This window comes from Symphodus melops (genome assembly GCF_947650265.1).
Source record: "Symphodus melops genome assembly, chromosome: 3".
NCBI lineage: Eukaryota > Metazoa > Chordata > Actinopteri > Labriformes > Labridae > Symphodus > Symphodus melops.
The window spans coordinates 22,413,170-22,426,094 of record NC_136693.1 but is presented as its reverse complement, the minus strand read 5'-3'; the positions used below and the strand labels follow the sequence as shown (position 1 = coordinate 22,426,094).

At 37.3% G+C, this 12,925-nt stretch overlaps 1 protein-coding gene across 1 annotated transcript; it reads right to left on the bottom strand.

Annotated features, from left to right (window-relative positions):
- Positions 1-4,005: 4,005 nt before the first annotated feature.
- mc1r (melanocortin 1 receptor) lies at positions 4,006-5,261 on the bottom strand. The gene has a single exon (XM_079338688.1). The coding sequence runs from the start codon at positions 5,075-5,077 to the stop codon at positions 4,100-4,102; it is 978 nt and encodes a 325-aa protein (XP_079194814.1). The 5' UTR covers positions 5,078-5,261; the 3' UTR covers positions 4,006-4,099.
- Positions 5,262-12,925: the final 7,664 nt, after the last annotated feature.

Sequence of the window (12,925 nt, the reverse complement as noted above, 5' to 3'; positions counted from 1 at the left end):
TGTATTTGAATCATTCTAACTTGAGTGTATGTGTTGTTTTGAAGCAGCTGGTCTTTGCTGTGAACAGAGATGCTTTGTGCAGAAATAAAGAAGGAAGTCATGACCATGTCAATGACTGTAAACATGCTGCTCCCTGAAAATAACACTGTCACACTTTTTGAGCCTTTGGGCTAATCAGCGGTTCCTGCAGTCAAGTTTTCTGTCTGCTTCCTTTTAGTAATTCATTAACAAAAAGCAGCCTTAGCCCTGACAACAGTGTCTGCACCGATAGTGCACGGACTGTAATTTTTTCTACGTTCCTAACACACACACACACACACACACACACACACACACACACACACACAGATTTAACCTACCACATGGCTATCTCACTCTACCCACCTGTAAAAGTAGTGAGCAAAGGAAAAAGAAAGCCCTTTGTATAACTTAATAAATAAACATCATGTCACATGTGTTGGTGCATATATTTGCAAGTAAGTACTTGTGTGTGAAAGTGTGTGTATGTGTTTGTGTATGTGCATGTAATGTGCAGTAATTTTACGCATATAAAGAGAGAGAAAGAGAGAGGGTGAGAGGGATAAATGGATTAGAAGAGAAAGTAAAAAGGAGTAAAAGGCAGGTCAGGGAGATTAGCAGATAGGAGATGGTATTGGAAAGATGCTATATGTTGTTTTGAAAGCAAAATATAAATATTTAAGAGCTATATTTAGTTTCTAGATCAATACACGTCTGCTTACTTCCCATATAGCAGCACATTAATCAATACACTAACAAGAAGCAATGTATATTCCCATATCTCCTTTTCTTTTTCTCTCAATCTTTTTCTCTTCTCTTTGTTATTCTCACATTTATTGATAAGACATAAAAAAAACATCATTTGGAGATCCTGTTATAGAAAACCATTGACTTTATTATTGTAGATTTACACAGCGTGACTGAGTGGTATTTATGTTTCTAATATGGTGTTTCCCCCTTTGCTTTCATATCCTGGGATACTCTTTGAGCAGTGGCATCAGGAGGTAATTCAATTCGATACAATTCAATTCTGTTCTATCCTTTTCTATAACCACATTTTCAGTTGTCATTGTGACTAATCTTTGATAACCCTATGAAGGGATACTGATGCACATAAATAAAAAAAGTTCTCGATGAATCAGGTGCTTTTCAATTTCTGTTGGTTTGGCACTCCCTCTTGTTTAAAACTACTTCACACTCACACACACACACACACACACACACACACACACACAAACACAAACACAAACACACACACACACACACACACACACACACACACACACACACACACACACACACACACACACACACACACACACACACACACACACACACACCTTGGAAGATGTATTGGTTGGTGTCCCTCTCTTGAACCTCAACCTGACAATCAAAGGTGTCATATGATCTAATGGTTAGTTCTATGTCATGCACAGTATTGCAGGTATTTTTTAGTAGAGAGTTTAATTAAAGGTTCTTTGTTAAGATAAAACATAATTCCATGCAGTGATTTCCCCTTTTATTTCCCTGCATCACACTTTTTTGTCTCAGTATACCTGTGTTCTATCCCCATTAAAACCACGCAACTTTCTTGTAGGCCTACAGAGCGTCGATCGATTGTAATCAATCAATTCATTGATCTGTAATTGTCTCATGCCAAATCACAACAAAAGTTAATATTATTTACAAAGACTTACACATTACACATTACTCCACCATTTGCACAACACTGTGGAACATTTAACAAAGCAAAAGGCGGAAACCCTGATTAGAGCCAGAGTCACGTTGAACAAGGAGGTCCATGTTGACTTGTACAGAATATTTCTGCATTCATTTATTTATTTTATACTTTTATACTTTTTATACCTCCCATAATCATCTGAAACAACAAAAGCAACATGTAAAACAATATTAAAGAAAATAAAGATCAGATTTAGAACCAAAGATAATAGAAAATTATTTCTGAAAAAGGATGGATAAATGGATATATCAGACATGAATGACCCACAAACACTAGTTAATCACTGGACTGACTTGAACTAATTCGGATTTGTTTGTCTTTTTTCTTGAGGACAGGATGGAGTAGGAAATTCCCCTTCATTTCAATTATGTTATTTGCAGTGAGCAACTGAACTTGATCACGAGTTTAAAAACAGAACATTTCAAACATGTCTCTGTTGTGTTTCATCTCAATAGTTCCTCTGTGTGATGAGGACAGATGTTGTATCACACTTTTTTTCTATGAAGCAAAAAAAAAATTGTTCATGTTTCATGTATTAAAGTTGAAGGACACCATTGATCTCTTTTCAATCTCGGTTTTCTTCGCGTGAGGAAAGATTTTGATAATCTGTATCTATCTATATTGTCTTTGGCACCTTGCCATATCACCGTTTTAAATAGACATGCATTCTCTGAATTGTTTGTGGGCAAATAAAGCCTTGAGTTATAAAAATTAGTCATGAACTACCTGAGATAACCTTTTAACAAAACATTTGTGCAGCATGCAACACAAGGAAGATATAGAAGACATATTGGAGAGGTTATCAAATTATTTCCTTCAGTTTAAAATCTCTCTTGTTGTCCTCTTTATTTGAGACAACAGATCACATATTAATAATACCTGGGATGACAGGCAAGTTCTATCAAATAATTGTACAGCAGTCCTGTTTGAATTACTTTCAAATTAATATTGGATGCATAGTGCAGTTATGAAGTTACCAGTATAGCATTAATGTATTAAATTCACTACAATTCACTCAGCATCTATGCCAGTGCCACTGCTTTAACTGAACATGTAAGAAAAGAAAATCACTTTCCTGTACATTCACAACCTTGTGTATCATGGTTTCAAGAAGAAAAAAAACAGCTAAAGTTAAGATAGTAATTAACAAGTAATTTGGAAAACACTGGATAGCTTCAAGGATTGAATTCACTGATAACATCAGGAATCACATGAAAACTCAGCAGCAAGTACTCTGGCAAGCATATTTCAAGTAGTATACACCAGTACAATATATGGTAAGGCTTATACATTATTAACAACATTTACAAGTGCATTTCCACCTCCAGTATTGTCTGATTCATTTGTCTTGTTTGACATCAAGACTGATCATGAGAACTCTGACCTCATTTTTTAATGGTAGACTAACAAGAATTACCTGGGGGGGTTTAACACATAGTGACTTACTTGACCTATAAAACTAGATTCAGGGTCTAAATCTTTCACAGATCATTTGCAGTCTGGACATTATAAACAGAACTACACATTTTTCTTACTATATGCCCACTTTCATGAAGCCTGTGATGCCCAGAGCATCAGGCCTGATCCCGAGCGAGCTGTAAATCCAGACATTATTAGGGACATATTCACACAAAATTGACTATAGCCTAATTTCATAATTAGGAAAATCAACAAGTATTCATAATAAGCCACAAGCAATAATATCTAGTGTACACTTATCGTCAGTAGATTTGTCCATTACTTTCTGTAAAGACTTTCTGTTCATGTTATTTTCCAACTATAAATAACCCATACAGGCCTTTATAGAATAGATACTATGATTGATGGGACACAGAACATACATTAGGCCACATAACAACATGCAGGATCATCATATTAAGTTTGCATTCATGTGGACAAATTAAAATAGTCTTACAATTGGCCTACTAATTTTCAATTTTGTTTCCAGTGTTTATTGAGATTAGAGTTGACACATTTCAACAAACCAAAAGGGGCACTTAAAAGAAATCACAGGCCTATTTGTGTGATAAAAATAATATGCTCCTGTATACTGACTCTCAGGAAACGATGTCTTTCAGGTAATAAAATCATAATGTCCAAAAGCCTATTTAATTGTGCATTTGATGCAAGAAATAACCAGCAAACAAAATTATGCGTTGAAATATCGTTTCATATACGATATAATGTCAGAAAGTGTAAATAGAGAGTCAATGATCGTGTACACGAAAGGCCCTGTTCGTCCGCTCAAGCGTGTATAAAGTCAAGGTATACGACGACCTCTTTAAAGTAGAGGTAGTCCACATTGTTTAAGGCCTGACTTTCCCTCCTGAAGTGACCGTGTCAAACTCCAAGGCACCATGAGCACAGCACCAGCTCCTGTAGAGTTTTACGCAGCTCTTGGCTCCGGTACGCGTAGATAAGCGGATCGATGAGTGAGTTACAGATGATGAGAATGAGAAAAAGGTTAAAGTTTTTGAAGAAGCAGTTGCAAAAGGGGCTGGTGGGACAGGTGAGGATGAGGATGAGGTGGAGGAAGAAGGGGCCCCAACACAAAATGAAGACTCCGAGCAGTATGGTCAGAGTGATCGCGCCTTTCATGCTCGTGGATTGGCGCCTGCTTTTGTTAAAAGCCACGATGCGCCTCGAGTGCAGGTGCGCCAGGAGGAACATGTGCAGGTAGAGCACGGCGTTAAACACCAGCGTGAGGCAGAAGAAGGTAACGAGGCACACGATGACGGCATTATCGGTGTGGTACACGATAAAGAGGATGCTCGAGGTGATGCTGGCCAGCCACACCACCACGATGATGGCGACTGCGCGCTGCGTTGTCATGATGCTGTGGTAGCGCAGCGCGTAAAAGATGGTAATGTATCGATCCGCGGCTATGGTGCACAGAAAGGAGAGCGAGGACACCACGGAGCTGCATATCATCACGTCGATGATGTTGTCCAGGTGACGCAGCATACCAGGCTGCACGTCCAGCAGGCCATGTTCGTGGAATAGCATGCAAACCGTCTCGACCACATTGCTCACACTCACCAGCATGTCAGACACCGCCAGACAGCAGATGAAGTAATACATAGGCGAGTGCAGGTTTCGATTCTTATAGATGGCCAGAACCACGAGGATGTTCTCCACAAGGCTGATAAGCCCCAGCGCAAGGAAGAGTTCCTGAGGGATCCGGACCTGCACGCAGCTGAAAGAGTTTCGCTCCCCGATGGTGGAGTTGGTGTCGTTCTCCTCCATATAGTCACTGAGCGGGCTGAACTCCACATGTAGGATGGAAGGGTTGTGACGTGAACTGTTGGCCATCTCCATGTCTGTCTTCTGTTCGGAGATTATGTTGTTATGCCGTCCTAAATGATTTAAGTAAAATGCAATGTCGAAGTGATAAGGAACTCTTCTCAGTTTTCAAGGTAGCTTTGAGGGATCGTCAGCTGTTCCAGTCACACAGCAGGATGGAAGAAAGCCTGCAAGTTGTTCAGTTGTAATGCAAAACAAATAATCCAAGGTTATTTTTTGTAGAAAAGTTACATTAAAAAGGTGCTATTGTTTCTGCAAAAAAAAATAAAAAATAAAAAAAAATATATATATTCCTTGTCAAGTTGTGGAACAGTTACATTTACGCACAGCAGTAGACCAGAGAGTTGGCGCGTTCCTCCTATGAAAAGTGCGTCCCTTTGCCTCAACTCGTTTTCTGTCCTATGGTTGCGACTTATTCTCCACTGAGATCCACAAAAAGCTTCTTTCCATCACAACATTGCGGCTACAAGACATGTTTTTCATTCTCATGGCAAAAAACCTCAAATCGTCCGCACAACTCCTTGCATTAGGTCAGACTGCTGTAACCAGCACGATGACAGTGAAGAAAGTGTCTTAGGCATCAAGAGGCTGTCTTGCTTGAAATTTTCTCAAAGTGATGCTGGAGGACTTCAGGCGACTCCTCCTCTCCAACGATCGTTAGCTGGACTGCTAAAATGTTTGCAGTGTCTTTGAAAAAAATGAGAGGAAGAAGCGTGATGACATGTTTATCTTCTGCGTTGTTCGGACTTTAATTTGATCTATTCGGCATTTGCTGTTTGAAAAAAAAAATGCAAACAAGCACTGAGATGAAGACACGCAGAAAGTTTTATTCATGGTATTACATTTAAAAAAAGCACCTTTAAAAATTGTGGACTTAAAGTTGCATCTCCTCGACTATTAATCCTTTTTTTTGTTGCAGGTATGGTTCTATTATTTAGTATTTTTAGTCTTTCAGGGTATCTCAGGATATTTTCACATTTTAAATGTATTTACACCGTCATCAGGTTTTTGCTTGTTTTTGGACACAGATTTAAAACTCGATTCAAAGGTGTAGTTTAGTTTGGGTTTTCTATGTCAAAAAGACTGACAGTTTTATAGCCTACTCATACTGTCAGTCAATAACCAGATTGTCCACATTGTTATTGTTATTAAGCAATAGAGACAGTGTTATACAAAGTCCTAACCTGTAGTAATGTAATTCTAACTCAAGTTAAAGTGATTACCTTACAGAAAGTGGCAAATATAAACAAAGATTGTGGACTCCATTTCAGTTTAGTATATTTGACTTTGACTGAAATGTACACTGAAAAAAAAATGGAGTGCTATTTACTTAGAAAAACCTAGGTAAGTTTTTCCACGCAGAAATCCTGAGTAAATTTTACAAGGGTGATTTTCAAGTAAACTTTACTTACAAATATGAGTCATTTCTACAAGAATAAGTCAGTAACTTTACTGGTAATAACCAATTTTTTCATTGAATTTTATTTAATTTTCAGGGTATCTTTTAAAATTGTTTTTCCCATTTTTTACAGGCTATATAAAAGTAACATTTACACAACATTTGTTAACATTCAATTCCTATGGCAAATATTCCCTACATAGGTTCTGTTCATTGGAAGAAATCTTTACACAAACGGAAGCAGCTCTGTTTAAACAACAACACCTTTATTTTTCTTTTATGTGTTTACAAGGTAGGTTCAAGGATCATACTTTGCTGATTCCTTTGATCTATTAACTCTATATAGAGACCACTGAAGACATCACAAACAATTAGAAAAATTGGCTCAGTACATCTCAAAATAAATGCCAATACAACATCCAAATGTGTAATTTCAAAAAAACTTTTGGGGAAAAAAATCCACAACACTGAAAGAAGAAACCAAAAAATAGATTTCTTAAGACAGTACAATTCGCAGTAGTTTTGGCCTTGAAGTGACCAAATGCGTATACAACTTCTTTTAAAATACAGTGTCCAACCTGCATTCACGTTCCAAGTTTGTTTCGCAGTGAAAGGACTTTGGGTGACAGTTTGCTTCACCTTTGGTGGGTAATTCAAGTTAATTGTGTAGATGATTCCCATGAGAAAGAGGCACGCCTCGTCAACACTTCAACAATTGTAAAGTACCTCAGTTCCTTCAACAACAATGGACACATCAGGACTGGATGGGCCTTCATGTTAGTCAGACACAAATTGTCAGAACTTGCTCAGTCTGGTCCTCTTTGACTGCATCGCTGCTGACATCCTGCAAAATATATGAGAAATCCATGTTCAGGTGCACAGTATGACTCAATTTGTTATGAAAATCACTGAGTTTTGAACAGGTAATTTGTTGGATTAATTAAAAGAAGAAATGTTTGTAATTTGAATTACACCTGAAATGATAATTTCAGATGAAATGATGTTAATCACTTTAACATAATTTTAAATTTGAGACAATAGTGACAGATAGAAATTTAGTACCAGTTGATAACAATAATCTCCTGATTACCCAAAGTTTATTGGCTGACAGTTCAATCTGTTTAGAAGTTTTAATTAGACAATTGCATGTTTGTAAATCAATTTAATACCATTCAAAGAGTGTGAAAAAAGCTTAAATGTTATTGTTATGTTATTGATTTTTGGGTATCAGATTTACCATGTAGTCCTTGATGAGTTCCTCTGACGACTCCCCCAGGAATATCATCAGGCAGTGGATTATGGTCTCCCGTTTGACTTCAACGTGTTGCTGTAACAGACAGACGATACTTTTGTAGGGACTACAATATGAACTCATTAATGCACAAGTGTTGTGTTATTGTTGGTGAGAGCTGCATCAAACAGTATATAATATAATGACATCCTGAATCACACCAATTGTATTCATTTAACTCTTTACCTGGCTAAGTGAATCCAGCAGGGGTCTTATTTTAGTCCCACAAACTCCACCTTTTCTGGCAAATATCTCCTGCAGTTTTGGGGTGTGGTAGTCCACACCGAAACGTTCTCTCCAGGTGAACTGCTGTAATTCTTTTGAAATCCTCCTTAATCTTAAAAGAAAAGTACATGATTCAAAACCTGCATTTGCCTTTGGTAATGGCCAATATACTAAAAAGGGAAGCAAATGTGGTGCTTCAAGGTAACCAGAGGTCTTCCTGCCACAGTGTAGCAGAATCAGCAGATATTTTGCTTTCTTACCTGTAAGGCCAAATCATTTTCTTGTGGTAAAGCTGTTGCTTGAGCGGGCACTGTTTCAACGGTTTCAACCAACTGCAGACTTGTTGCTTAGAGCTGAGGGACAAATCAAAGTAGAAATACAAATCACACACTGAAATTTCACAAACATGACACCAAATAAACTTCGAATCACTGTCTTTTGTTGAAATAATGTTAGTCTGCAGGTCTATAGTGGATAGTGGCCACTTAAGATTTTAAACACATCAATATAATAATGAGGAATACATCAACAAATATTTTTACTTTACTTTACCTTACCTAGAAATTAGCTTTATATCACACCAAGGTTCACCTTACTGGTAAGTAACAAAAGTGAAAACGTAGTTTGAGATTTCATTAATAGAGATAGTCAATATATGTTGTCATTTAAAATTCAGTTTGTATATGTAACACGAATATAATTACTTAATCGACCACATAGACCCTTCCCCACAATCGGTGTCCCCTTGAGACGACCTACTGTTTAAATAAGTTCCTCCCATAACAGCTGCTCCACACTGTTCACTCTTAATATTTACTTCTGTCCAGTCGAGGCTTTCTATACGTTTTTTTGGTCAATACAACACGCAAAATATCAGTTTCCCACTCGTGGTGACTTGTCATTCACAACTTGGACAGACACCCAACGCGGCGCAGATAAACAGCCCTCAGCAGACTGACCGCAGCATGCTACACTGCACGGGGCTGATGGTTATGCACCGCAATGAATGAGAAGCTCCGCAACACAAATTGTGTTTGCACAAGTACTTTAGCTATACCGGTATACTGCTGAGAAGGCTACGTTACAGTTTAAACTGGGCTTCATATCTATTTCTATCTGCACTCTTGCACGTTACGTGTTAGCTAGCTAGCAAGGAAATAAACTGACGGATAACTAGAGAACGGAGAACTACGTATGTTCTCCATTTGTAATAACTTCGCTCTGAATTAAGTTACATTTAATTTTAACAGTCAAGAAAGCACATAAAAGCGCATTTAATACTTACAAGAATTAGCTGACTGCCTCCGCTCTGCCGGTTCACGTCCTGTCCGTTTCCAGTTGTAGCGCGTTTTTTGCTGACGTCACTCGCCAGGTTTGAATGAGGTTGCCAGATTTGTCAAGTAAAAGTTACCTGCTTTTAGCAAGTTGACCATTTAATTAATAAATTGAATAATTATTACTTCATAATGTCATTCATGTTTACCTTGTTAAATGAAGTTAAAGAAATACATCGAAATGTCAAGTATCATATCTGAAAAATATGATGTTTTTCTAAGTAAAATCAAGGAAACAGGAAACTCATGTAGAATTTAATTATGAAGTAGAGGTGATATTTACAAGGCCAAAAAAATCATTTTTTTCAGTGTATTTATGTTGATATATTTATCATGCTATGTTCAGTCCGAAAACGGGAGATAGTTTCCAGACTCTCACACACACCGCCACACAGATGCACGGTGCAGAAAGACTCAATGAACGGTGAGTGTCTTGTATTTGGTCCAAAACGGAAGATACAGTAGTCCCAGACTCTCACACACCCCCACACAACAGAACCATCGGGCAGACTCACATTTTGCATGCTTGTGTGCATGTTTGGCTCAAGCGAGTCTGAGAGAGCTAAATAAAATAATTAATTACAATATATAAGACGAAATATCGAATATGCGTTATTAAAGGTTGTCCAATGTAATCAGACTTACTGTTTGTGTCATTGTTTAATGTTAATGAATTGTGATTTAGGAGGAAAGTTACTTAGATACAGCTTTTAGCATTACTTGTTTGATGGCTGTCAGTAAACCAGATGTCTAAAATAAATGTAATTAACGTATCTCATATGGTGATGGTTACTGGAATAATGTTGAGAAGTTCAGTGGTACTTATGTTGTGTGTATAACTTGAGGTTAAAAATGAACCTTGGTAATACAGATTTATTGATGTGTCTTTAAATATAAATGTGATATATTTTTATTTTAAGTTTCAGAGTAGAGTAAAGAACAGGTTTGTTATTCACATTCATCAATGTACTTTAAACTGTGTGCAAATAAAGAACATTTTAGAATAGGATTGTCAAAATCTTTAGCCATTTTTTGACAAGGCCATAGATAAGATTATAAAAAATATTGTAATTTTATGCAATACAAATACATTTTGCTGATGAAAAACTTAAAAAAATAGAAAATACAAAGAACACTAAAAACATTTGAAACTATTTTAGTAAATTAATCATTCCTGTGATGTCAAAATATAAAGAGTTTAAAATAACTTTTACCACAATCTTTCTGGGAAACTTTCTGCATAATCAGACATTTAGGCCACATCACCAAAATAGTCTGTGAAACATTGTTGGAATTTTGAATTAGGACTGTAATGTTCTTGTTGTTTGCCATTGATAATGTAATGATATTCATAAAAGTTACATACTTGAGGATTTTCGAACCTTAAGAGCAAATAGTGAACACAAGGTAAATTATGATTAACAATCTGACTTTAAAGCAGGGACATCATCGTAAAGTTGAGGCAGATGAGGCTGATGAGCTAGTCGAAGATGTGAATAGTGAGAGACTTCAGCAGAAGTTGGCTTCTCTCTTTCTGTCAATTCAAACATATTTCTCGAGATACAATATGAAATACTGTGGGGAAATTGCATAACCTGCTGTCTTTTTCTAGCATTGAGACTCTCAATAGTGTTAAAGAGATCTTTACAAAGCATAACATTGTAATAAGTGATACTGTTTTGCAAGAAATATCAAATAGTATTGTTCAAAAAATCCACTCCTTTAAACGACATCTGAAAAAGGTTCACTGTCTACTGATCAGAGAAGAAATTTATTGTTCAAAGAACAATTTAGAACCTACAGAATATCTTTAGGACACTGCCCATAAAGATGCATTTGCGTATGTCTATCTCTAAAGTACCTGAGACTTTGGGTGAGCAGATTTTTTTTGGACTGAATTGTATTTGATGAAGAAACATTTGGAAATTGTAACTCTTTTTAAGATGGCAAAATATTAGTATTAGTTATATTGAGGATTTTGAAGTGTGTAATCTGGGCCCCTCTACAAAACTTTACCAGATAACTGCAGTATATTTGCTTCTTCTCTGATCAAGACTCATTTTAATTTAGCCAGCTCTCTTGGGTAAAAGTGTGGATGTCAAACAATATGGTTATGAAGATTTAAAGGGATACTTCACCCATTTACATGAAGCTGTATATCATTAGAAACATGGTAGTAGTGTTGAATGGTCATGAATCCAACCCTCATTTTGCCCTGAGACGAGAAAAATGTGTTTTTCTTTGCTTGAAAGTTTTCTTCATGTGATGCAAAAAGTGTCATATTGCATCACATGAACATGTTTACCTATTTCACCATTCCCCTTTTCAGACTTTGTGACTCCGCTTGATTGTCTCCCCTAAAGAAGCCTGTTGACTACAGCTTTCTCAAGTTCCTGAATCTGTGATGTGATTGAAGAGAGACTTCAGACTCAAGGAGATTTCTCACTCCAGTTTGAGGATCCCGATTTTGGAAATGCACTGTGCAACTTGACTGCAATGTCGGAAATAGCAGCTGAGCGCGCAGTCATTCATATCATTTGGGACTGTGATTGATCTTCCCTTGACTGTTCCACTAATTTGCTCTCAACAGATATGAGTGTTCACTGCCATTTTCAGCTCGATCTTTACAGACTCTATTCAAAGCAATTTGGGGCATGTCAACGAGTGGCCCTCTCCATTTCCTATCCCTAAGTTCAAAGATAATGAACTAAAATTGCACAAGACCAATAAGACTGATAAGAAGTCAAAAAAGGGCCTTGATGTTACAAGAGACATTAACATTGAAATATTGGATTGAACTGCACAGGCAACTTTTGATACAAAAGGTTACCTTGAGAAAGATGAAATTGAATCAGTTGCTTCTTGACTGGTTTTCAACCAGGTATCATCACAGGCTACGAAGGACAGAAAACAAGTATCTGTTAAAAGCTTGGAAACTACAGGTCAAAGTTGTGAGAGGTGGGTTGTAATGAGGTAAATGTAAACAGCAAAAAGAAAAGGGAAGATGAAGATGGCAGTCCACTCATCCTGAAAAATAAAAGAGTTACACTGAGACACATACCAGAGGAGAGAGAGACACAGATGGAAACAAAAAAACGACCGACACAGACAGACAGATGGACACAGACACTGATAGAGACAGGAGGAGAGAGGAACAGACGAGAGACACAGACAAAAAGTGATGGTCACAGACGGAAAAAGAGAGGGAGGAAAAGACACGAGAGAGAGAGAGAGAGAGAGAGAGAGAGAGAGAGAGAGAGAGAGAGAGAGAGAGAGAGAGAGAGAGAGAGAGAGAGAGAGAGAGAGAGAGAGAGAGAGAGAGAGAGAGAGAGAGAGAGAGAGAGAGAGAGAGAGAGAGAGAGAAGAAACCTGGAGACAAAGCTACTGTAATGATGGAAGATGTAGGTCAAAGCACAACGAGAACACGTGAGATGAAGAAAGCATTACTCTGGGAATTCTTACTTTGAAAAAGAATGATCTGTTTAGAAAAAAATAAAACCCACTTGTTTTGTTCAGATTTCTCATAAATTTCATCGGATCAACAGCAACGATCTCTTGGAGACCTTCAGAGCGTCCTGTGACATGTTTTTTTGCCTACTGAAACTGTACCTGGC

Excerpts from the sequence above, each read along its gene's own strand:
- mc1r (XM_079338688.1), bottom strand. The coding sequence starts at position 5,077 with ATGGAGATGGCCAACAGTTCACGTCACAACCCTTCCATCCTACATGTG.